The sequence below is a fragment of the Theobroma cacao genome, chromosome 1 (assembly GCF_053813885.1).
Source record: "Theobroma cacao isolate CCN51 chromosome 1, ASM5381388v1, whole genome shotgun sequence".
Taxonomy (NCBI): domain Eukaryota; kingdom Viridiplantae; phylum Streptophyta; class Magnoliopsida; order Malvales; family Malvaceae; genus Theobroma; species Theobroma cacao.
This window is the reverse complement of record NC_142639.1, coordinates 2584387-2608281: the sequence shown is the minus strand read 5'-3', so window position 1 is coordinate 2608281 and position 23895 is coordinate 2584387. Positions and strand designations below refer to the sequence as shown.

The 23895-nt window shown below is 35.9% G+C and overlaps 6 protein-coding genes across 9 annotated transcripts; 3 read left to right on the top strand and 3 right to left on the bottom strand.

Annotated features, from left to right (window-relative positions):
- Positions 1 to 58: 58 nt before the first annotated feature.
- LOC18611113 (cell number regulator 1-like) lies at positions 59 to 1482 on the bottom strand. The gene is made up of 3 exons (XM_018127469.2): positions 1060 to 1482; positions 750 to 959; positions 59 to 199 (listed from the first exon to the last, which is right to left on the bottom strand). Exons 1-3 carry the CDS (start codon positions 1289 to 1291, stop codon positions 126 to 128), a joined length of 516 nt encoding a protein of 171 aa, XP_017982958.2. The 5' UTR covers positions 1292 to 1482; the 3' UTR covers positions 59 to 125.
- Positions 1483 to 2526: 1044 nt separating this feature from the next.
- Positions 2527 to 3092, top strand: LOC148764429 (uncharacterized). The gene has a single exon (XM_088810442.1). The coding sequence runs from the start codon at positions 2528 to 2530 to the stop codon at positions 2900 to 2902; it is 375 nt and encodes a 124-aa protein (XP_088666568.1). The 5' UTR covers position 2527; the 3' UTR covers positions 2903 to 3092.
- Positions 3093 to 6010: 2918 nt separating this feature from the next.
- LOC18611111 (membrane-associated kinase regulator-like protein) lies at positions 6011 to 7077 on the top strand. Its single transcript, XM_018127463.2, has 2 exons — positions 6011 to 6643; positions 6744 to 7077. The coding sequence occupies exons 1-2, from the start codon at positions 6170 to 6172 to the stop codon at positions 6795 to 6797; spliced, it is 528 nt and encodes a 175-aa protein (XP_017982952.1). The 5' UTR covers positions 6011 to 6169; the 3' UTR covers positions 6798 to 7077.
- Positions 7078 to 8096: 1019 nt separating this feature from the next.
- On the bottom strand, positions 8097 to 12927 carry LOC18611110 (B3 domain-containing protein Os01g0234100-like). Of its 2 annotated transcripts, none has more exons than XM_088803308.1 (7): positions 12622 to 12927; positions 12330 to 12419; positions 11884 to 11915; positions 11631 to 11790; positions 11315 to 11521; positions 9259 to 9349; positions 8097 to 9163 (listed from the first exon to the last, which is right to left on the bottom strand). In XM_088803308.1, exons 1-7 carry the CDS (start codon positions 12763 to 12765, stop codon positions 8421 to 8423), a joined length of 1467 nt encoding a protein of 488 aa, XP_088659434.1. In that variant the 5' UTR covers positions 12766 to 12927; the 3' UTR covers positions 8097 to 8420. The 2 variants fall into 2 exon arrangements, with proteins under 2 accessions (XP_088659434.1, XP_007047227.2); XM_007047165.3 differs by having other exon boundaries at positions 8097 to 9172; positions 12622 to 12925.
- Positions 12928 to 15276: 2349 nt separating this feature from the next.
- Positions 15277 to 18518, top strand: LOC18611109 (putative membrane protein At3g27390). 2 transcript variants are annotated; one of them, XM_018122058.2, is made up of 9 exons: positions 15277 to 15645; positions 15738 to 15846; positions 15972 to 16182; positions 16279 to 16412; positions 16534 to 16822; positions 16905 to 17011; positions 17110 to 17272; positions 17630 to 18078; positions 18186 to 18518. In XM_018122058.2, exons 1-9 carry the CDS (start codon positions 15519 to 15521, stop codon positions 18337 to 18339), a joined length of 1743 nt encoding a protein of 580 aa, XP_017977547.2. In that variant the 5' UTR covers positions 15277 to 15518; the 3' UTR covers positions 18340 to 18518. The 2 variants fall into 2 exon arrangements, with proteins under 2 accessions (XP_017977547.2, XP_007047226.3); XM_007047164.3 differs by having other exon boundaries at positions 15278 to 15645; positions 15987 to 16182.
- Positions 18519 to 20854: 2336 nt separating this feature from the next.
- LOC18611108 (cyclin-dependent kinase inhibitor 3-like) lies at positions 20855 to 22913 on the bottom strand. 2 transcript variants are annotated; one of them, XM_018126057.2, is made up of 4 exons: positions 22445 to 22913; positions 22269 to 22318; positions 21580 to 21783; positions 20855 to 21455 (listed from the first exon to the last, which is right to left on the bottom strand). In XM_018126057.2, exons 1-4 carry the CDS (start codon positions 22769 to 22771, stop codon positions 21341 to 21343), a joined length of 696 nt encoding a protein of 231 aa, XP_017981546.2. In that variant the 5' UTR covers positions 22772 to 22913; the 3' UTR covers positions 20855 to 21340. The 2 variants fall into 2 exon arrangements, with proteins under 2 accessions (XP_017981546.2, XP_007047224.3); XM_007047162.3 differs by having other exon boundaries at positions 21580 to 21780; positions 22445 to 22912.
- Between the last annotated feature and the right edge of the window lie 982 nt (positions 22914 to 23895).

Here is a 23895-nt window from a genome sequence, read left to right as displayed (position 1 = left end):
GATATGCAGTACTTTTTCAGAATAAAAAGCACAAATCAAAATGCATTAACTAAATACTACAGAATCCAGATGGTGCATAAAATAGAAGAGAGATTGAACATGTTGGTGGAGTACTTTGGGTTCGATCATCTGGCCATACGTCCAACAACAGGAGCAACTGTAATTCCTCTGCCTTGTCGATCCATATTTGCTTGCCAACCTTGAATTCAAAATCGATTAATCAATATAGAAGGGACAACTTCACACTAGGTGAGAAAAAAAAATTGAAGTGAGTGCCACTAACTAGGTTTCTATCGTTATGCTCACCTTTGGAAATTGAAGTCAAGTTATAACTTGTTTCTGATCACTTCAATCATATTGAGAAAGGAAGGATTCTACATTTACCTGCGGTTGTAAGCCTCTCCTCTCCAGATTCTAGAATTAAGTCCTTCAAGTATAAGAGTAAAAAAGAACTACTACTATGGTTACACTCATGTAAAATTCTTCCAACTCTGATTGCTTCCTTCTACCCTTTGCTAATGTTTGAAATGGAAAGGGGGAAAAGGGAAAAGAGTGACTAGATATTGCTTTGGTCTTATTTTAGTCATAACTCTAAAAGTTCGGATTTTGTCGGCATTGTTACTGTTATAGCTTTGTTAGAGATGACTTTCTGATCAGTTAGGCATAGAGTTAGGTGAAAATGACAGAGCTAATGCTAATCTGACAGAATAAAAATTAAAGAAAAAGGCAACAAAACCGAGCCAACTTACCAATTCCCATATCAAAGCCACGGTTCTTGAGCTCTCTGTATTCTTGACAAAGTGAGCAAGTCTCACAGCAGAAATGAACCAAGCAATCTGCACAAGGAGCCTCTTCCAAGTCATATTGCCCTCTCAATCTTGACCTGTAAACACACGAGTACAAGCAGGATAAGCCTGCAAGAACCAGCAGTCCATAAACTGCACCACTTGCTGCACAAGCTGCATACCAAAAATCAAGAGCCAAAATCAGTTTTTCAAGACTTCAGGATCATAAAAATTGTGGGAAAATATACTTAAAATAGGTGTTTTAGAAGCTTACAGATGGACCCTTTGTTCACTATCTCAGCAATTTGTCCAAAGGTAACACATGGACATAAACAAGTAATCAAACAATTGGCAGGGTCATCACAACAATGGCAAAGGCCAGTAGACCACCCCGTAGCGCTTGCTGTTCCATGGAAAGGTGAGACGTGCGAAGGTTGTGCTTTCATGGCGGTTGCTGGATACCCTGCTGGTGCATACTTTGCATTGCCATGAGATGAAGTATACATTTCTTTTTCCCTTGTTAATAAGTTTGAAGATTTTGTGATTAACTCGGAATTAGTGGTTAAGGAACCTTGCAGTTGAAGAAGAACTCATAGGTTTGCTCAAGAGCTTAACCCCATTTCCTAGAAAGTACTGCTCCACGGGTCAAGACTGATTGTCACGATGCAAGTAAACCTCCCCAAGAAGAAGCTTTACACTGCTGCAAAAATCGAGGTTGTTTACTAATTTGTATTCAGATTTCCTTTAAACTAAAAATACGATATTATTGTGTTTTTGGGTTATTTACTTACAATAATTTAGACTTTTGTTTTTCCTCAAAAAACTAGCTACTATTGAATTTATACCAATGCAATGGCATTGGCCTCTTAATCTCGTCCTCTAGAATTTTGTTGGGATTTTTTTTTTTTCTGAGAAAAGTAGTAAGACTCTCGGTGTCTTCTAATATCCAATAATCCATGTGGAATAAAATCATTCTCAATTTTGAATGGCAAGCTTGTTAGTTTATACTACTAACTCTTAAAAGATCATAAAAATGAATTTTATATACCTTGGATGATTAACTTGATTGAATTATACATTAGTTCACCGCCTGGCAGGCAACAAACTAAATATAATCTTTAATTAAGTTGCCTGAAAAACAGAGAAGAAAAAGTGACAGCCCCTAGATATATTTTAATATGCACCTACTAGTTGTTGTCTTATAGCTTACTTTTGATATCAGCACAAACAAAACTTTAGTATTCTGCAGCACCATGCCTTATTTTTTTTTTTTTTATGGAAGGGAATTGAACACTATTATTTAAGCAAAGAGATTATATATTAAGTAATAAATCAAATGTTTAAGTGTTCTGTTTCTTGATTTTAGACCCTCTGCTTGCATCTTGTGGTGAATTTGTTTTTTCATTTATCCCTTTTTTAAATGTAAATAAACCAATTGTTATTAACAAACAAATTTAGTTTTGAAGCATTATAGTCGTGCTTCATTTTGGCCTGCTAAAGTCAAGCATTTTATCTCAGTAAGGGTATCAATCGAAACTCAAAAGAAACCGTGTCCATGCTTGCAGAATAAAGTTGAATGGAATTGAACAAAGAAAAGATCATCTTAAAAGATATGTTAAAAGATGCCCATAGGAAGAAAGTGTCATCCCCAGCCCAAGCTGGTGGATTCTGTTCTCCACTAAGATCAACCTATTCAAGCATCACCTTTTGAGAGATATTCAACTAGCGCCATAAAGGAAACCATGATGAGCACATCGTGCATCGCCTTCCATTCGCAGAGTTCTTCCATTATCCTATCAGAGAGAGAGAGAGAGAGAGAGATGGCGATCATATTGCGCTGTATTCAGGTCCATCCCAACAGGGAAATAACGGTGGACGAATTCAAAGCCTGGCTGCGCCATTTCGATGCTGATAATGATGGACGGATCAACCAGGAAGAGTTGAAAGAAGCTCTTCACAGCCTGAGAGTTTGGTTTGGATGGTGGAAGGCACGTCAAGCGATGAAAGAGGCAGATTCCAACCATGACGGCCAAATTGAAAATGGAAAGGAGATTGAGAAGCTCGTGAATTATGCTCAACAACGCTTGCATATGAAAATTTATCCAAGTGATTGGTAATCTTCAGAAAAAATTTAATGAACGGACGAACGTTCTTAAAATTAATCTTATGTGTTTGCAGCCATGCATGCAGGTTTCAACTACTACTACTACTACCACTACTACAAATATGTGTGTATTTCATAATGAAGCCTGATTCTCGGCTTCCATTGTGGGTTTTCCTGCCTATTTCAATCCAGATTTGAAATAATTGTATCTTTTTTCTGCATATTAGTGGGATAGAACTATATAATTTCCTTAACATTCTAATTCCGCAAGCTGATCTGCGGTTTCCTTCATCTGGAAAGCGTACTGATATACAGCCTAAGCCAGGCTTAGAGGGAAAGCCCAAGAGTTGTGAAGGTTGGTCTGACAATTACAAGGGCCTTGAGGCCGATGTTGGTACAGAAGATTTCATTATCCTCGAAGAAAATGGTAGCATATAACTTAGAAATAGAATCCATTGTTGGGTATTTAATTAAAGAACAAGTTGGAAAAGATTGGGATTAAACCATTCATGAATGGGGGAGTATAAGGGAAGAACAAACGAAAGTTGGTCGAATTTGGCAGTTCCCACGGATGGAGAATAACACAAATAAAGGAAAGACCCACATGTACTCCTCCGTACTTCCTACCCCTAAGTTTTTACATGGAAGGCAACAACACCTGCACAGTTCCACCCACCCAGAGAACTTCGTTTTCCTTCTGATCCAACATTGGGAACCGAAAAAAAATATTTATGCAACAGGATTTTTGCACGTTAAACAATGTCTCCAATCGGGGAGAGATGAACAGAGAAGAAACCCCCTCCACTCAAAGGAAGAGAGGTGGGGGCATTCTCAGGTTTTGTTAAAATACTCCAAAAATCTAATAAAACTCCAAGCTGTTGCTAGCAAGATAGGAGACCAGAACAGAGACAGTAAAGATTAGATGAAGCCCAAAAAGCGACTGCTCTCAGTTCTTTCAGGCCCCGCACCACCACCACAGCCAAACCCAAGGCTCTGTGTGTGTTGGGATTCAATGTGGAGTTTTGACTGGTCCTCATTTGCAGGCACTGATACATGAGAATCCACCACGTGTCTTAACCCCATTTGGCTGAATCTTGGAGAGAAGGGAAATAAAAAAAAAAAAAAACAGGGTTTTTGAGTCATGTGAGTGACAACCATGTCCTTTTATGAGCAAAAATTCAATTCAATATTTAAAAGCAGGTCAGTCTTCTTTGTATTCTTCTTCTTTCCCCCCACCCCCACATGTTACTCGCAGACCTACCCTAGCTCACCATGATCTTTGAAACTGTTCCTTCTTTATCTGTCTTTTCCTAAGGTTAAAAAATTAAACTAAAAGCTGATCGGCACACTCCAAAATCCAAATGAATGTGTGCCCTTTGCCAGATTCCAGACCTAACCCAATTGTTCATATTTTAATTAGATACTCACCATCTATGTACTGTTATTTAATATCACAGAAAGGAAAACGCCTAGTATCACCAAAAAGGTTTTGAACAGCTCGATGAAGAGGACAAGGGTTTGTGAGAACATGTTAGCATCTCTGCCAATGTATTTGGATAGTTTAAAATCATTCCCCCAAGTGAATTTCACATGTTCACACAGCTGATAAAAAGTGTGAAAAAGAAATAAAATTAAATAAAAAGAAGGGGGAAAAGTTGACAGCAGAACCTAATCCTCAATGACTCATGATTTGTAGTTGTCATCTGATCCGTAGTGCAAGACAAAGACCATTATGTTAGGAAGAGAAAAGAGGTCTGCACGTGACCACGTGATCCCTTCCAGTATACTAACACTGATAACTAGTTGGAAGGAGATTTGCAGATTGCCTCTCCTACTGACCACTTGCTAATTAATACGTGATTATTATCAGAAAACCTCAATGATTATCAAACAATCAACAAGGTATTAAAACCTTAAACTGGGTTTCTAGGAGATAAAGAAGTGATAAAATGGTGGCTTATCAACATGTAGAAAATTTGAATAGAGGAGTTAAAAATTTTGGTTTAAAAGTTATTTAAAGAAAAAGCAAACCCCAGATCACGTGGTACTTTTGATGAGTCGGTATCGCCAGCTCATTCACTGGTATTTCACTTACAAGTCAAAGCAGGGTCAAGCAGAAGCAAATCCAAGACAATCCCCTACCTTGGCAGCTCCTTCTCTCTGGACTCTGCAAGACTGCAACTCTTCTTTTTATTATTATTTTTTTTCTTTCTTTGTCAAAAAGAAAAATGAATAAAACTTTGAGCTGAAAACATTAAAAGCAGTTACCTCTTCAAAAGCCCAAAACCCTATCCTTTAAATAACACTGCTGTTGCTTTCCATGCCAGCAATAGAAACTGTTTCCACCTCCCTAAATCTGGCTACAAGACACCCATTTCTTCACAAAAACCCATCCATTATTTTTTTTATTGATTTATTTACTGTCTTCATAATTAATGATGCCTCAGCTCTCTTCTTCATTGGAACCCACTGAACCACACGTTTAAAAATTAAAAGAGTAAAAAAAAAAAAATAGGTTAAGTCTGTAAACTGTGCATCCATGCATATTGCTTATCACTGGCAGATGCTATTCTTGTGAAAATATGATTCAGTCTTTGCACCCAAATGTAATGAAAAGAAGCAGCTCTATTGGGTACTACCTATCACCCACTTTGCTTTTTGCAATTGGATTAAATGTTCAAAAAATCATGATGTGGTTGCAGTCTCACTATCTTTGTAGTTGAAATAAAAACAAGCGTACGAGTGAGATAAATGGTAGTGGAAATTATTGTGATGTTCATAAATATATGATAGAATTCTGTAAAGGAAAAGGGAAAAGATTTCACTGGTGTGGAAGGACAAAGGACTGTTTCTTGGAATCTTCATAGAAAGTTTTCCGAGTGCATTTCAGAAACACGAAGCATAAGGAGATTGGTTCTAGAAAAGAGGGTTACTTGTTTATGTATTTATTTTATCGATTATATTATGGTAGAACTTTGGACGAAAAGAAAGCTTCTTAGTAACTTCACCTACGTCCAGTCCAAGAGAACACAGTAAAAAAATAGAACCATAGTTGGAGGATTCTCTGTCTTCAAAATTGGTCATCATTGAATGCCAATTAACATGTCATGACAAAAAACATCACATCATGGGCATGACATGCTTGAATTAAAAAAAAAAACATACATCAAGCTCCCCTACTTCCTTAGATATAAATACAAACATCTACTTGGTAAGTTGTAATAGTGTAAGGGGGTCCCTATAGAATTTATTAGGGTTTCCATGTTGTTTTGATAAGCTCATGGCATGCTTAGACATGTATAACTCCGAGCACAAAGGTCATCACCACTGCGCTCCCATGAGTCCAAGAATCTCTTTCTCAAACGATTTTGTTGAGACTCAGCAGATACTGAAGCAAGAAAGGAGTGCAAGAGAGGCTCCAGTGTCTTCAGACTTCGAATTTTCAGTGACAAACTATTCCATGATGAGTGCTGATGAGCTTTTCTTTAAGGGTAAGCTTTTGCCATTCAAAGATAATTGTAGCAATCAAATGCAAAGGACTTTGAGAGAAGAGCTTCTTGTTGAGGATGATGATGATAATGTGACACTGAGGCCTCCAAAGGGTTCCACAAGGTGGAAGGGATTTCTGGGGCTCAAGAGAACCCACATTGGTTCCAAAAAAGCTGGCAAGAGTGAAGGGTCTGTGGAGAGAATGGGTGACAGTAAAAGGTCGGGTTTTGTTCATGAGGAGAACCATGTTAGCAAGACTTCAGAGGTGAGAAGATAAACTTAGAGAGAAATAAAACATTCATTTTCCTTATGAAGCTAACTATTTTAGGCTGCTTAATCTGATTCATCAATGCTTTTTGTTGTAGGACCTTTTAAGTGAAGGAGGATCAAGTTGCAGGGATGTGGAGATTGGAATATAGTTACATTTCTTGGAGGGGATAACTTGTAGAGATGTGGAGTATATTTTTTTAAAGGGGGATTGGGGGTGGCTTTCTTCTTATTTTGTAGGAGGTTTAGGTAAAGTCGAAGGTCTTAAAACTTGTGCTAATGGGGATTGTTTTTTATCTTAATTTCTCTTATTTTTCTTGCCTTGGGGTTTAGTGTTCTTATTTTTCTTTGTATCTCTCAGGAGTTGGTGTTAATTTGGCAGTTCTTTTGTACAAAATGTTTGCAGTTCAAGAACTTTCTACTGTTGAGCAATTGATAGATCTGTCTTAGGTCATGGTTTTTTTGACTAAGATCTACTCATGTAATTTCACTTTGACTTAAATCTGTTCATGTCTTTTGTAGTATCTTTTGGAAGGTATACTAACCTTTTCCCCTTCTTTTTCTTTTTTTTTTTTGCATCTTGTTTGTGTTCGGAATACTGAGATCCTTAAACCATTAGTGAATTCATAATACATTGATTCAAATTTTATATATAGCATGGGGGAGTACTGAGCAGAGATCCTTTGGATGTGGCCGAAAGGCCAACTTTGAATCGAAGTGCTATTGATCATTTTCCCTTACTGTAGTTTTCCACGCCTTCCCAAATGTGTCTGATGTTCATGGATTAATGCAAGAGAAAAATAAAAACAAGAACTGGGGCAGCATTTTTATCAAAAAAACATGTTAGTATTACATTGGGGAAGAAATGGCAAGAGGAGGTTTGAGTCTGGATGGGGTGACTGGCAAGTGATTAGCCATGAATGTGACAACTAATGCACGAATGTTCATCTGCATTTTCCTTTCTGATTTTCTTTTGAACAAAAAAGAAAATGACTGTTCATATATGCTGGTTCAATTGTTGACTATTTGATTATTGTATACGGGTACAGCTACAAGGCCACACCAATCTTATTTTTCGGGTTCCTTGTTCAAGAATAATTTAGGGTTGACTTCCTCCAAGCACGGGTTTAACCCGTTCTGCCTATTGCTTGATTACTTGAGTTAATTTCTAAGCTTCATTAAACCAGTAAGAGAAATGCATGAAAACAAAACTGCAAGCAGGGCATGGTCATCACTTGCCTCATAATGTTGCGTTTGGAAATGCAAAAACAAAACCTTTGAAGAAACCACAGATGTGATCAAGGTCGCTTCCTTCATGTAATCATCAGTTATCCCGTTGCCATGAAGCATACTCTTCTTGATCCTATTTGACCTCAACCACGATCTTAGAGTTTCCCTTACCTGATCATAATTCTGCCATTAACATGTGAAATAAAGGAACATAAAAGCAATTAAGCCTCAGGCAAGAGAGAGAGATAGCAGTAGTATCATTCCTCCAACGTCACAGAATCATCCAAGTGATTTGGGGAAAAAAAAAATAAAGAAACCACAACAATCAATGAAAGATAAGTGACTACAAATCTCACTACAAGTTTACAGATTTCCTACCTAGTAATCTCCTGTCAACATCTTTGATAAAACTAGGGTTGCCTTATAGGTATTGAGTCAGAGAGATTTTGCATACATAAGCACAAGACGATAACTGTGGACGTGAACCATTGGTACATCTTTTCTTTTTTTTGAAAGGTAACCATTGGTACATCTTAAAGACAATCTCACCATGAAGCTTGAACTTCTTCCTCAAATCTGAGCTCATATGTTTCTGCTTGAGACTGCAAACTCGCTATTTCAACTCCAAACGTTTTACAGGTATCCTTCAACTCAGCAAGTTTTGCCTCAAGATTTCTTATCTCATCCTCTGTCTGAGCTCGTTCCATTTTAGCTTCAACGTACCTCCGCGCATCAGCAGCACCTTCTGATTCAAACGCAAGGTTTACAAGCCGGTGCAGTCGAGTTCGTAAGAATCCAACATTCATGCCCAACAGGTCAAAGGCTTTCAAGGTCTTGTCCCAACTATCAAATTCATCCTGAGATGTTGTGAGCTTGCAAGCTCTTATGGCATCAGCAATATTGACAGTCTCGGAAATGGTTCCAACTATCAATTTAAAATTTATACCCTGGATAATATTTTCATGAAGGAAAGAATTTTGACTACGGCATAGCTTGAAATATTTATTGCGAATGTCTTCTGAGAGCTCAGAATCTATAACCAAGTCACCAACCAAAATGCTGAAGTTCTCAAAACTTGTTATATCTTTGAATTGAATGGTAGGCACAGATAGCTTGAAACCTTCTAAAACTTCTGAACCAACTTCTTCACTGTCATTTTCAGATTGCTCTGCTGGCTGCCCAAGATTGGTCTGTAGGCCAGACCTCTTATTCTTCTTTTGAACAACAGCTAATGGAAGAGATTTTGGACGTTTCCTCTTTGTACTTTTACAGGCCGTTATACCAATTTCTGCATCCTCTTTTTTTTTTTTTCAAAAATTCGGTTATAATGCAAACCTTCTGAGATGCAAGCATAATATTCAAGATACCAAACCAGTAATTTACCTGCATCACTTTGTTTTGTATGAGCATCCAAATTTAGGAGGCCAAGAGCCCCATCCAGTTCAGTCAAATCATTTGCTCTTATTATGTATACCTACAAAAATGAGGTTGATATATGTTAGAGATCATAGTAATGTAAATAACTGAATTTTCACAATAACACAAATATTTAGTAAAATCTCGGCCAATGCCGCACCCCCCCAAGTTAATGCAAAACAGTTAATGTAAAAGATGTTAGTGGTCATGTATTTTAACATCTTAAGTTAACGCAAGAAGCTGGGGGCTTTTATTCCACATTTGATGGTTTAGCAGCTCTTAAATAACTAGTTAGATGTAAAATCCATATGATCAGAACCAGTCTTCTCTAGCAAGTTTAGGTACAAAATTAACAACAATTATTAAGCAGATCCTTTGGTTTCTGGTTGGAGCCTCAGAATTTAATGCAATTCCAGGCTTAGAGAAGCAATACAAGAGATTATATGAAGAGGGCGAGAAAGGCTTCAGTCTCTCCCAAACCATCAACCCCACAAAACTCATCCTAGTCAAGGTGATCCTTTGCCTTTGGCGTAACAGTAACAGCCAACTTCTTTGAATCCAAAATGGTTTGCATTTTGCTCAACACGGTGTTCACTAGCATTGTTTCTAAATGCTATGGATTTCCTGGACCAGGAAGTAAAAATTTGTGAATCACCTATTTTTTCTAAGAAAAGTGTAAAAGCTATATGACATGCTAGGCTGTATTTAGTCTAAAGAGGTTTACACAGCCGCTAATAAAAGAAATTGACAACATTTAATAATATAACAGTGACATTGAGGTGAACAATCCTCAGGGAGTCTTCACGAGGTGAATTCTGAAACGAACATCTAGTTATACCAGGAAAGCAACATAACAGTGAAACTCTTCTTTCTTCAGCTTTAACAACATAAGGACACTTGCACTTTAGCATCAGAGGCATAATACATGCATGATCATGGGAAACTTTATTTTTCCTCAGGAGATGGAGATATTGTCATGTCTATTAACACCTCTTAACACACAATAGCATTCAGTATAAGACTTTTAAAACACATAAGGATGGTCAATTTGATCAAACTGCATAAGTAGCCAGTGCTCTCTGACCTAGATCAATTACACTTCTCTGTCTAATTATGTGGATAAGACATGCTGAGTTTGGAGTTTCCATTTCCTTTTCTCTAGAGAAAGAAAGCCCAAATTCTAGATAAATAACAGTTCCTCATCTATCTTGTAGAAAGGGACATGTTTAATGTTTGACATCTTTGCCAACCCAACACTGCAATCAGTCCACTGCTGATAGAACAATCACCTAAAGTTCCAGTACCAGTAATATACTTCTTACCAGTTCATTGTTTTTTGTAAGATGCACTAAAGGGAAAATTACTAGGGCTGCATACAAGATTAATGAGAATACGAGCAAAAAAACTCCATTCTCCAAACGGCTTCTGATTTTCCAAGATTAACTAACATAAGTATAAGATGAAGCAAATTAATTTTACATTTACACAGTAAATCAGTTTCTGCTAAATTTCCTATATGTTCCAACAAAATTACACAGTACAAGGATGATACTATGCTGAACTTCTTACAAATGTCCACAGAACAGATGCAGGGCAAGGAGTACACTCCTGACAGAAATGGCATCCCCACTCATGCTTTTTTCATCCCTATTTTTCTGGCATGCATTTTTCATTTGACCTTACAAAAAACAAATATATTTTTTACATGCAATTTTTTTATCAATATTACTATAATAATACATACTATTATAAAACATGAGGTATGGGATCAGTCCCCAATGCACGAATTAAACCCCCAAAAAAAAAATCAGCGCAGTATGCCCATCAATGGTGAGGGCATGTGGAAATTTGACATCCCTAGAATTTTCTTCTCATTTTTAAACCTCAATCACTAGGTAGAAATGTCAAACTAACTATAATCGCAGATTGCATTTAAGCAAACCTTAGAACTATAAACAATCTAACTCAAGAAAACTGGGCAACCAAGAAGAATGGCTATAGGAAAAGTAATTTAAACCATCACCTTGAATTTGGTTGGTTCAACTAACTGGAAGATCAAAACATCTCCCTCAAGCAAATTGTGCACACTACAAAACTGTCTCCAACCAGCACTCAATCCTGTTTTATCAGAATAGTACTTTACATGAAATTGGTGCCCACTCTCATCTTCCAAAATGATCATAGTATCTTTCCTTGGTAAATGTATTTTACAGAACATCCCAGGAAGCCCCTATGAGGAAAAACAAAAACCAAAATGGTCACAAAAAGGAAAGTACACCTCAAAATTCTCTAGTACTATGATAATCCAAAGTGAAATTCATGCATTTAACAAAGCTAACCATCCAAAAACAGCTTCCAACATGTGATCTGACCAAAGATTTTGCAAAACTAGGAAATTCAGGTTCTAGATTTGATTGAACCTCCTCTGCGCGAATCATAGCTGGCGACTTAATTTCAGGGGTGCATTTCCCGTCACCCGCGCCCTTATTTTTCTTAGAGCTTCAAAAACACAAAGCCAGGCATCATCAAACAATGAAAATCCACAAGCAATAAAGCTGCATAGAGCCCATTTCTTTTAGATGCTTAACTAACCTCATATGCTTCCCTCCAGGACCCGACACTTCCTGTCCAAAAATCTATGTGTTAGTGCTAATTCCGTACTTCATTTGAGCTAAAAGACGAGTTCTTGCTGGAAGTTTGAATTTAGAAATCCTCCGGTTCCTTTCCTAGTCCATACGCCAAGCAATTTGACCGTGGACAATAAGTTTACCTCTATCCTTGAGTTTGTGCTTTTCAGTCGTCAATTTTTAATTTTATTAGTATTACTCTACAAAATATTTTCTATTGACATTTTCAAACAAACTTTGAAAACATAAATAGGAAAAACTCTAACCAAAACATCCAGTCACAATTTGTTCTCCTAGCATTGAATTTGAAATTTGAACTACAGTTGGACCATTGGAGAATTATTATTATTTCTAAGAACCGTAACGAAAACATTTAAACAATAGAAAGAAGAAGAAGAAAAGAAGTTTTACATGTTTAATTATGGACTCGGATTGGCTCTTTTGCTTCTCTTTTCTCTCAGTTAACGCCTTGTCCTTCTTCTTCTTCTTCTTCTTCTTTCCCTGCAAATAAATAAACAAATAAAACGAATGCAACGAAAATTATCATGAATCGAGCAAAAACAGTATGCAGCCTTCTAAGGATTTGTTTCAAACACCTACAAGTACGAGATCTAACGCACTTCCTATATTTTCTATCGTTTTCTTTTAAATTCTAGCCAACCAAACAGAAACCAAGAGAGAGAAAGGAGAAGAAAAAAGAGACCGAAGAAGAAGGCTTGAGCTTAGGAGTGTGAGATAACTGAGCGAGAGTCAAGTCCTCTTCGCCAGTAGATTTAAGTCTCCGACCAGCAAACGACATCGTTCTCTGATGTATCTCTTCAGCTTCCTTCTTCACCCTTTGATCCATAACCGCCAATTCGCTTAAAAAGCAGGGGACTCCGAAGAAGACGAAGAAGAAACAGCGCCTATTCCTATTTCCCCCTCTCCCGAATGTATCTTTTATTTTCCTTTTTCCTAATACGCTTTATTTTTTTTTTTATTTCGTTTACGGCTTGTTTGAGGATAAGCTGAATTTATTTTAACGGAGAGGACTGAATCAACCGTTTATAACTGTTTTTAAAAAAGAAAAATGTTTTTTGTTTTTTTCAGTTGGGCGCCTAATATTTTGGTCTTTCGTCGCATTTACGCGCCCAATGGAAAAAGTTTTGGCTTTCGAAATCGAAAGGACCCTTCACGGTTCACGCGGAATAAGTGAGTCTGACGTGGTCTCCACGTGTTACTGAATAGTCCTGGGCCTGAATCATGGATCTTGGGCTGGGCTTACTCTATTGTTTTTGAGTAGAAAAACTTTTAAACATTTTGCATAAAAATTTCACATATAATTTCGAATAAGATCAATTACAAAGAAAGGGTTTGCAAAAATTTGAAGCTATATAAATGGCAGCAATACCATCTTTATAACAAAGAAACAAAGGAAATGTATATATATATATACATTGCTAAGTATTCCTTGAATAAACTTGCAAAAGATTTGGAGCTGACCGTTGCCTAAATAAAAAACAATGATGAATGTCCCGTTCGGCCTAAATTTGTTGTTAAATTTCACCATTCATTCCACCTGACCCAATCCAAGTTGACTAAAATTCTCTGTTGGGCCGAAACAAAGCACACCGTTAAATGTTTCGTCGGGGATGTGAGGGGACCACACCAATGAGAACGTGACGCCTTTGTCAGCTTCTCCCAGTGATTATTCTGTTGCAACGACGGTAGAATCATTTTTTTGTCCTGCACGCGAAAAAGGTCAGAATGGGCGAAAAATATCTTCTTAACTGATGGCCTCCCTTAGTGTCTATGCTCGCTCGCGTTTGAAATACTCTCTATCCTAATGTAATCTGGTGTTTTGTTTTTTTTTTTTCACTTTTTCTCACATTTTTACAATTTTGTGAACTCTCTTAAATACATATTCTATATTTATAAACATCTATTGCTTCATTATTGAGAATCTTTACTGATCCGAAATTCTTATCTATTAAATATATTTATCTATTAAATGAGCTTAATCATTGAGTAATTCTAAACCAATAAAATTTCACATAAATTTAAACTGATTCTCAATTAGAATTTGAATGAAACATGAACAATTACATTATTAATCATATTTACAAGATTAACAATGATAAAAAACAAATCAAAAATTTATTTTAAAGTGTTTTTTTCTTTGGCATATTGGTTCGATGAACCATACATGTCACAATCTGATGATGTAAACAATTTAATACTTAAAATAAAATAAAAATTATCATTTCAATGAATCATACTTGCTATAAATAACATTAGTAGTACTATCTTTTTTTAATCACCAGTCATGACACTAAATCCAAACTCATTTCTTTTCTCAAAGTTTACCGACCTACATAAATTTGATAAAGACATTAATATTTTCACTAGGTGACATAAGGCATGAGTGTCGTGGTTCTCTCGTGAACGTGAATCTTACACCATTAAAATAATGTTCTTAACGGGTAAAGTCGTAAAGTCTCACATTTAAAATAAACTCTTAGTAGGAATTAAAGGTGGATGTCATGATCTTAGATAGGAGAGTCATAAATTTTACATAGATTATATACTAGAATGATACTGGATATATAAAAGTTCACACTATTTTAACTTGTGAGATCTTTTTTGTGGAATAAAATCGTGAAGCTAGCTGAGCATCACATGTATACTTATTATTATAATTACAAAAGTATGTATAGGGTATTTAATTAAAAATAAATAGAGTGTCTTACTTTGCTTGCCATCAATTCATAAATATGGCATTTGTCAATAAATATAGAGAAAAAAATTTGTCAAAATGATTATGTGACAATGAGCATCACATGTATAGTTATTATTATAATTACAAAAGCATGTAAAAGGTATTTAATTAAAAATAAATAGAGTGTCTTACTTTACTTGCCATCAATTTCATGAATATGGCATTTGTCAATAACTATAGAGAAAAAAGATTTGTCAAAATGGATAATTATTGTACTACTACTGTTCAATTTATTATATTCTATGCTATAATATATTTATGGAAAATGAAGATAAATATTGATAAGATGAATGCATGTACTTCGTTTGACCAATGGGATTTAGCAGCCGTTTGGCGTCAGCTTGAGCCCCACATCCATAGCAGAACATAATATACTACGCGCCGACTAAATGGGTCTTAGCTATTAACCTACCTTGTAGTATACGGTAATTCTGTGCAGCTTTGAACGTAATCCCTTGATCGCATGATGATCTAACCATTGAATGACATGGCATAGCTCCGTTTCTTTGTTTGTCAATGTCTTATATGTCCTAGTTACATGTAACCCCCTCAAGTCTCAAGTTAAAACAGCAACGATTGATTCTCTCTCTTAAGACCTTTTATTTGAACTTTGAACATTTCTTTATGGTCCCATCATCTGGTGATTGGTTTCTTTTTGTTTTTTTCCTTTTCGGTTGGATTTCGAGTCTTCGTGTTCTATTTAATTTCTAGTTAGCTGTCAGCTTCTTGCGGGGCACGCATATTACATCTCTCGTGCCTGGTTTTTAATCTCACTTGTTTGCTTGGCCTTGTGTTATTTATTATTGAGTGTTACTATCATATTACAGAAAATATTTCATTTTATGGTTGTGTCTAAGTTTTCATGGTATTCTGGGATGGATGTGGGAAACCGTACGCAAGCAGGTTGGCTAAAGATCGTTTATGTAGTGTTTGCCTTCTGTTCTGCTCTCTGTCTTGGTGCTCTAAAAGGTTCGTTCTTTTTGATGTTTCATTTGCTTATTTCAATCTGGTGGTGGTTGTTCTTGATGGTTTTATGATGATTTTTCACTGAATGTTTCCAGGTTTACTTGTTGGACCTATTGCTGGTTTGGTAATGATAATTGGAAATGTTGGGGTCATCCTGGGATTGTTACCTGCACATATTGCCTGGACCGTGTACACAATTATAAGGTAAACCATCCAAGAACCTTTCTTTCCTTCCAATAGCATTGAAAGACTGTTTCTTTATGTAGTGATTCTGATTAGGAAAGATTATGTGTTATCTGGATTTGATTTTCTTGACTTGTTTCACAAAGGGTTGGTAATTGCAGGACTAATAGATTCGATGCACCCCTTAAAGTTGCTATATTGATTGCTTTGCCTGCGTTATTTGGTATATGGCTGGCTTTAAGCATAGCCGGTAGTGTTCTTCTAGGAATTGGCTATGGCTTCTTGACTCCCTGGGTTTCAGCGTTTGAAGCCTTCAGACATGGGGATAAGTCCAGGAGATTCTTTCACTGTGTGGTGGTAATTTCTGTAGTACTTCTTTTCTTATTAGGTGGTTGTTTGAATTTATTTTCTGTTTCATTCTTGTTAATTTTCTGCTATTTTATTACCTATTAGGATGGAACATGGGAAACCGTGGAAGGAAGTTGCACTGTGGTTAGAGATTTTGCAGATTTATGTTTTCATTCATACCCGCTCTACTTGAAGGAGCTTCGTGAATCCCCTGTTTCAAATGAGCTCCAAACTCTGCGGTAATGTTGGTTTTACTGGTAGCTGCCAACCAATATTGTTTTACTTGCAAATTGGAGTTAAGAAAATGAATCTACTTCTCTGATAATCAGATTGTTAGGACTTAACAGTTTTGTCTTGCAGGTTAATTCTTGTGCCAGGACTTATAGTTGTTGGATTGTTGGGACTAGTCGTGGATATTCCCTTTTATACCATAATTGCTGTGGTAAAGAGTCCATACATGTTATTCAAGGGATGGTTTCGATTGACGCATGATCTAATTAGCAGAGAAGGGCCATTTCTCGAAACAGTTTGCATCCCCATTGCTGGTTTGACAATCCTTTTCTGGCCAATTGTTGTCATTGGGAGCATATTAGTTGCTATTTTTTCAAGTTTCTTCATTGGATTGTATGGATCTGTCATCGTGTATCAGGTTGGCTTCAGGCTTCAACTGTGTCCCTATTTTCATATTTTTGCCTATTGTCAATCGATGTCAAGGAATTCTATGGATGCAGGAAAGATCATTCCAGAGAGGGGTTGCTTATGTGATTGCAATGATTGCTGAATTTGATGAGTACACAAATGATTGGCTCTATCTCAGAGAGGGGACAATCTTCCCAAAGTAATTAGCTTTCCAAATCTTTCGAACTTCTGGTTCTGACAGAACATTGCGTTTTTAACATTTTAATAGTTGAAATTTTGCATTTTTTTCACAGCCAGGCCCCGTTATCGCAAGAAAAGTGGTTCTGAACTTGAGTATTCTGTTGGGGGACTTGGTGGCAAATTCAGTTCTGCTTCTGGTGAAGCTCCTGCAATGCTCATGCCAAGCTTGGTTCATTCAGTATCAGTTAGAGAGGCAATACAAGAGGTGAAAATGGTTCAGGTAGGTTTCAGTAAAGCAACAGTTTCTGGTCACCACTAAATCAGAACTATCAGTATTCATACTGTTTTGTTTTTTCCCTGCAATGGTTTCTTTCATTCTTTCGCATATAAAGTTTACAGGATGAAAATTGTGTTGTACAGCTGAAAAGTGTTTAGTGGTTAGCTGGGTTTGTGAAGCCCCTTAAGATAGACATTTAGAAAACTTCGCACTATGAAACAAACTATCTTAGAAAGAGTTGTACGTGAACACTGATAAAGACATCTTACTGATCTTCTACTAATCACTGGTCATCAGTCCATATCGTTTTCCTTTCATTGGATAAATGGTGAATCATATAATTGGGACGAAATGTAACAGATTTGGACGAATATTATGAAATCTTGTGAGATTAAAGGCAAGGAGCTACTGGATGCCGATGTAATAACTCCGGTGGATCTTGGTGAATGGTTGAAGGCAAAGAATGGAAATGAAGCAGTGATCATAGGTGTTGGCCTGCCATGTTATTGCTTCTTGCATACTCTCCTCAACTCCATCCGATCCGGTTCTAATGGTTTGCTAATGCTTGATGATGTTGAAATAAACCATCTGAATAGGCCAAAAGACAAACTGTTAGACTGGTTCTTTAACCCAATAATGGTCCTGAAGGAACAGATCAGGGTCATAAAGCTGGGAGACAATGAAGTTAGGCTGCTGGAAAAGTTGCTTCTTTCTGGGAGCAATACAGAACGGATGGATGGTTGGGATAACGGCAGTTCAGTGCCTCAAGATTCTCTCAGAGCTGCCCAAATTGAGGGCATAAGTAGGAGGTTTGAACTTCATCTAAACCCTGCTAATATTATATAGTACTTGGTGCTTTCCCAAATAGCTTCTGTTTGATCAATCTTTGCTTTTGATGTCAAAACAAAACCGGCAGGATGGTTGGAATGGTGAGAAGTGTATCGAAGTTGCCAACTTACAGAAGGAGATTTCGTCAAGTTGTGAAGGATTTAGTTGCACATGCTTCAGAGAAGCAGGACATAGCTAGATGCAACTCTATGGTATCAACTTCCTGCCCTGAAGAAGTATAGCATGAAATTATAGAAAGCTGCATATGTAATTTATACAGAGGTGTAGGCAATAAAAACCTGCTATGTTTAGATACTGTTTTTCATTAAATTTAAACCAAAAAAAAAAAAAAGAGGTTTCAGGGCTTGAGTAAGGATCAGATTAGGCCCAGCAGATTTTAATGGAATTGGTCTTTTAAGCAGGAGATTGAGCCCATAGATTTTCCTTTGAACTTGGGTAAGAGCTGCTATATGGGCTGTCCTGATGACTAACCCAAAGAGAATGTCTTCAACCCCGAAGAAGAAATTTTACTTCTTTCCATTTTCCCCTTCCTTGAATTTCAAAATTTGGAAAACATGAAATTGAGCAAACAGGAAATCTGAAAAGTCAACAATTTACAGGCAGCAAATAGATTGTGTGTCGGGAGGAGGGCCGCACCAGATCGAAGAAGAATGGTAGGGTAATACATTACTCACCCTCAATTAATTTACCCATTGGGAAAGGTGAAATTAAATAAACTGCACGCAATTCCACGACCGCCGCTATTTCCCACAATCGCCGTCGCTTCGCTCTTCCTCCCATTTATTTTAAACCCGCTCTTCAGGACTTATATTTAACGTATTATTATATAGATTTTATGTATATTATTATTTAATTAATAAATTTATTAAAAACACTTATTTTTAATAGCTTTTGTAATCTTTCGGATGTCCTTTTTCTTTCCATGGTCAGGCAAAGTGTGCGGTTCCATGGCTGCTTGAGGGTTAATACTGTTACGGTACTTTGCCTTTTGGCGACAAGACAGTTCACAGTAGAATGCAAAATAACTCTCCGACACTGAACTCTCCCCATGCTAATGTCCATGCCCTAAGAGGAAACATTATCTCGTTGTGTTTACTTTTGTGGAAATTAAATTATACATATACATATTACGGATGTATATTTCTAAGGATTTTTTTTTTTTGTTGTTGTTTTGTTTGCTCAAGTTTAACATTTAAATATTTTAAAATATATATATTAAATTGATAAATGTGATAAAGAGGACCGTGATGATAATTAAGGATTTTATATTATTATTATTATTATTGCTTAATTAAACCATAACGTACCGTTCCTAGTTCTCTATCATAGTCTTGTCGTAGCAAATTGGCATTTCGTAATTGCTAGCGTTTGGTAGTGATGAATTTGTTGACATGACAGCATAATGTGATTTGGTGTAATTTGTTTACTAGTAGCTCTAAATAACATGACATAAAAAGATGGAATATAAGTTTGGTAGGTGATTCCATGTCTCGGAAAGTGGTGGCAAAGGTCTACATTCTCCGTAGCATATATCATTTTAACTTGTTTGTCATATTATGTCAATCAGCCTTTCGGTTAATTTTATACTAAAGTTTTTTATAGACCAACTGTTCATTACTATCGCACATTTTAATGATGAAAGGACAGTACCAAGTTTATTAACAACATGCATAAACTACATAAATATTTTTTAAATTAAGTTCAAACCTCAATCAAAATTTTAATTATTATATTCAATTATTATAGAATTATTATCTCATTCTTACACCCGTGAAACACTTTTAAATAATATTTTTTTATTTCACGAGTCTCATCGTAGTTGCCAGATATATCATTAAGGATACATAAATAAATCAAGTAATCTTCTTTTTCTTTATTCAAGAAAAAGCATATCTAGTTTTCATGATCCAATCATTAATCAACATTGTGATCTGTCTCACTCAACATAAAGATTATTAATGTACTCAATCGCCCCATTATTTGTAGTTAATGGCATTTCATATTTTCACTTAATAGAATGTTATCATATATATATATATATATATATATATATATATAAGGTACACAACAAAGGGACATTGATACGATGAGAAGTACAGGAAGGCCGATTTCCATATTGCTTTTCCCATCTTTATCGTTAAATTGAAATCTTTATCCAATTAATACACTAGTAATTGTGATTTTTTAACTTATATGTTATGGTGGAAGGAAAAGGGATTGCAATCTCCTATGCATTTCCTTCTGACTAAATAAAGAAATAAAGCATTGTAATCCGAAATAAAAAGAAAACATTCTAACAAATATTCTGCTTCCATAGAAATAAACCAGGAAAAACAAAGCACGATGTGGAAATAAAAGGAAAAAAAAAAAGTGGAGAATGAAATCGACTGGCACGTTATGGGATAAGATCAGCTATTCTGCTTCCATAGAAATAAACCAGGAAAAATAAAGCACGACATGGAAATAAAAGGAAAAAAAAAAAGTGGAGAATGAAATCGACTGGCACGTTATGGGATGAGATCAGCATTCCAATACTAATCACGTGTCCGTAACTTGCCCGGCATGGCGCGTGTAATTGCCGTTCACGTCATCTGATCTCTCTCTCTCTCTCTCTCCTTTTTTTTTTTTTGGTTTAATTAAGGTGATATTTTTACATTCGATGATTTTGCCAAAATATCACAAAGAAAGAGAAAATCGCAGATATATATAATTGAAAAAAAGAAACAGAAAAGGACATAAATAAATAAATGTATTATTAAATTTTATTGAATTAAATAAATGCAACCAAAAAAAATTACTACAAGCTACTAAGAATTACTGCAACTGACGCCGTACCAGAAAGAGAGAAGAGAAACAGCAGCAGCAGCAGCAGACAGACTTTAGCAGAAGAAACAGACACGAATTTTAGGGGCTGAAAATTTCCTAAAACCAGCAAAGTAGACTCCAAACAGAATTTCGTTATTCAAATAACCGTTTTCAATTCTCTTTGTTCTTCCCTAAGCTGATTTTCCCCCATTTTTCTTTTCCGAAGAGTCCTTCCCTCTCTCATTCTCTCCCCACATATAAATATCATCGGACCGACCTCCCTTCTTCTTTCTTCTTCTAATTCTGTACATAAAAGAAAACCCTAGAAAAGTGCGAAAAAAAATAAATAAAATTACTAGTACCTAAGAGAAATCGCCATGTTGATCTTTTCTTCTTCTTCTTCTTCTTCTAAACAAATTATTCGTTGCTTTTTTCCCCTATTTTTTCGTTTTGGCTTTTTCCTAATGGCTTTAGTCGAACCCACTCGTAACGTCCTTCCAACGGTTCTTCCTTGACAAAATCGAAGTTATACCTAAAAAAGTAAACAAAAACAAGAAAAGCTTTTTTTTTAGTTTCGAATTTCCGGTTGGTTGCTAAGGAACTGTAACGACGGGAAAGAAAATCTCGGTTTTTGAAGAGAACGTGCATGAACATACTTTTCCGTAAAATGTTTTTGAAGATCTTTCTCAGCAGAAGCAAAGAATTCTTCGATTTCAGCTTTGATTGGATTGATCTTCTCCACCGTTGATCTACGGCGAGAGTTCACCTCTGATGGCTTCGACATTGAATCCTGGTCTTCTGGTTCAGCTCGGAGCTCACTCGATGGCGTCGTTTCTCTCCTGCTAGAATTCATCGAACTGCTAGAGAATTTCAGAGAAACGATTATATAAAGAAAGAGAATTTATAACGAAAAAGAAAATTTAAATGATCGAATTCAAGAGATGTGAGCAAGTAAGTTACAGTAACTTAAATAGTAAAAAAACTATTAATTTATACGTATAATTATTTTAAGAAAATTTAAATGACCTACTTCTTTTGAAATTCAAATTCCAGAGATGTGACCAAATAAATTACAGTAATTTATATATTTAAATGAAAATAAATAAAGTATAAGTATAATTATTATAAAAAAATTTAAATAATTAACTTCTTTTGAAATTCGAATTCAAAAGATGTGATCAAGTGAATTACAATAACATAAATATTAAAATAAAAATAAAAAAAATATGTACGAATAATTATTATAAGAAGGTTTCTTTTGAAACAAATTACAGTAACTTAAATATTAAAATAAAAAATAAAAAAATTTATACATTTAATTATTATAAGAAAAAATTATACAGACCTTTCTCTGCTACTAAAATACGGAGACGTTTCAACTTCAATACTCTCATCCTGCAAAAATTTTAAAAATTCTTCGAATTTAATAGCAGCAATTAAAGCTGGACAAACCGAAATTCCTAGAATCCATAAAGACAAAGCCAATTAATTTTGTTTTTGACAAAAAAGTTCGAAATTCACCTCCAGATCTGGCAATTCGATAATCCTTTTCTCGCTCGATCCGATATTGCTTGAACAACAAGACACGTCATCATCATGATCCGAGTTATGGCTCGAACACCGATTTTCCTTCCGACGATGATCCACCAAAATTCTCCGGCTTCTTAACTGGATATACGACGTCGTTGAGGAAGTTACCTTAACTTGAGCTTCTTCGTCGTCGTTTAACCTTCTGCGCTTCTTCTTAACTTTAACTGTTTCAGTTGCCGCCATGGCTCTTGTTCGAACTCCTACGTTAGCTATCTCCATAACTGTAATTTCTCCAATTGTTCTACACTTTCTCCCCATAATTTAGAATAAGTAAAAATTCTTGATCTTTTTTCTTTCTATGTGAGAGAGAGAAAATTCGTTTTTGTTGGTTTTGAGCGTTCGTTTTCTGGCTTTTGTTAGTTTAAGATGATGATGATGAGAGGGGAGAGAACGTTGAACGGTGAGGATTCATTTTGCGGTTTTAAAGGGGTGGCTGTGGGTGATGGTGGTCCAGTAACAGCGACGGGGAATCTGTAACGGGGCAATTTGACGGCGCCGTAACGCGGACCAGGGGGCTGTAAGGGAAACGAGCCGAAGTTTTGACTAATTAGGCAATGCCACGTAGTTTAATTCCCCCCGATGGTGGTACGGACTCTGAAGGACAGGACGGTAATGTATGGGGACAGTCCGTTGGGAAGTAGAGAAGAAGGTTTCAGTGTCACAGGCTTGAAGCACTGGCCTGTGACATTAGCCTTAGGCGTAATTACTGTTTAGCTGATGAAAGTACAATTGTAGCCTTATAATTATTATTGATAGCAATCGGGTAAGCCGTCAATTATCCATTGTGGATTTATTCCTTTCCATAAATGGTTTCCAAACTAGAATTTTAGTGATGAGTTATTATTCTAATGCTATTGAGAATGTAATTTCTTTTGCATTTTTATTAAACGCGGTACAGGCAAAAGAGACACGTGTTACTAATGTATTAGATCTTTTATACGATCAAAATATTTTTAAATTTTATCTGAATTTAATTTCTTTTGCTATCAACTTTAAAAATATAATTTATTACAAATAGACAAAAAAAGAGAATTTTTGTTTCTCACGAATTAAACTAACTCACGTGAAAAGTGGTGTACTAACATAGTAATGCCTGCTGGAAGCTGTAAAAGAAGTTTCACCAATCTGAGAAAATCTCAACGAACGCGCGGTAGTTGGTCTACGATGAGTGTAATCAAGATGGTTCATTGAATGTCTTAAATTCTGTTTGCAAGGTAATTCTCTTTTTTTTTTTCTTAAATAAAAAATAAAAAATAATGCAACCAAAGTAATTTTCTTATTCTTTTTTATTTTTCTTTTTTTAAAAAAGTAGTTTTCCACTGCTACTCTACTATATACTTGAAAATCATGTAAGTGTGAATTAAAATGTTTGGTTTTTTTTT

Excerpts from the sequence above, each read along its gene's own strand:
- LOC18611113 (XM_018127469.2), bottom strand. The coding sequence starts at position 1,291 with ATGTATACTTCATCTCATGGCAATGCAAAGTATGCACCAGCAGGGTAT. Across the intron at positions 960-1,059 it reads AGTGAACAAAGGGTCCATCT|CTTGTGCAGCAAGTGGTGCA; the intron begins GTAAGCTTCTAA and ends TTTGGTATGCAG. Across the intron at positions 200-749 it reads TGGCTTTGATATGGGAATTG|GTTGGCAAGCAAATATGGAT; the intron begins GTAAGTTGGCTC and ends TTTGAATTCAAG.
- LOC148764429 (XM_088810442.1), top strand. The coding sequence starts at position 2,528 with ATGATGAGCACATCGTGCATCGCCTTCCATTCGCAGAGTTCTTCCATT.
- LOC18611111 (XM_018127463.2), top strand. The coding sequence starts at position 6,170 with ATGGCATGCTTAGACATGTATAACTCCGAGCACAAAGGTCATCACCAC. Across the intron at positions 6,644-6,743 it reads ATGTTAGCAAGACTTCAGAG|GACCTTTTAAGTGAAGGAGG; the intron begins GTGAGAAGATAA and ends TTTTTGTTGTAG.
- LOC18611110 (XM_007047165.3), bottom strand. The coding sequence starts at position 12,765 with ATGGATCAAAGGGTGAAGAAGGAAGCTGAAGAGATACATCAGAGAACG. Across the intron at positions 11,916-12,329 it reads CCGAGTCCATAATTAAACAT|GAAGTGTCGGGTCCTGGAGG; the intron begins GTAAAACTTCTT and ends ATTTTTGGACAG. Across the intron at positions 11,522-11,630 it reads TTGGAAGCTGTTTTTGGATG|GGGCTTCCTGGGATGTTCTG; the intron begins GTTAGCTTTGTT and ends TTTTCCTCATAG.
- LOC18611109 (XM_018122058.2), top strand. The coding sequence starts at position 15,519 with ATGGTTGTGTCTAAGTTTTCATGGTATTCTGGGATGGATGTGGGAAAC. Across the intron at positions 16,413-16,533 it reads AATGAGCTCCAAACTCTGCG|GTTAATTCTTGTGCCAGGAC; the intron begins GTAATGTTGGTT and ends TTTGTCTTGCAG. Across the intron at positions 16,823-16,904 it reads GATCTGTCATCGTGTATCAG|GAAAGATCATTCCAGAGAGG; the intron begins GTTGGCTTCAGG and ends CTATGGATGCAG.
- LOC18611108 (XM_018126057.2), bottom strand. The coding sequence starts at position 22,771 with ATGGGGAGAAAGTGTAGAACAATTGGAGAAATTACAGTTATGGAGATA. Across the intron at positions 22,319-22,444 it reads TCGAATTGCCAGATCTGGAG|GATGAGAGTATTGAAGTTGA; the intron begins GTGAATTTCGAA and ends AAATTTTTGCAG. Across the intron at positions 21,784-22,268 it reads TATTTTAGTAGCAGAGAAAG|CAGTTCGATGAATTCTAGCA; the intron begins GTCTGTATAATT and ends GAAATTCTCTAG.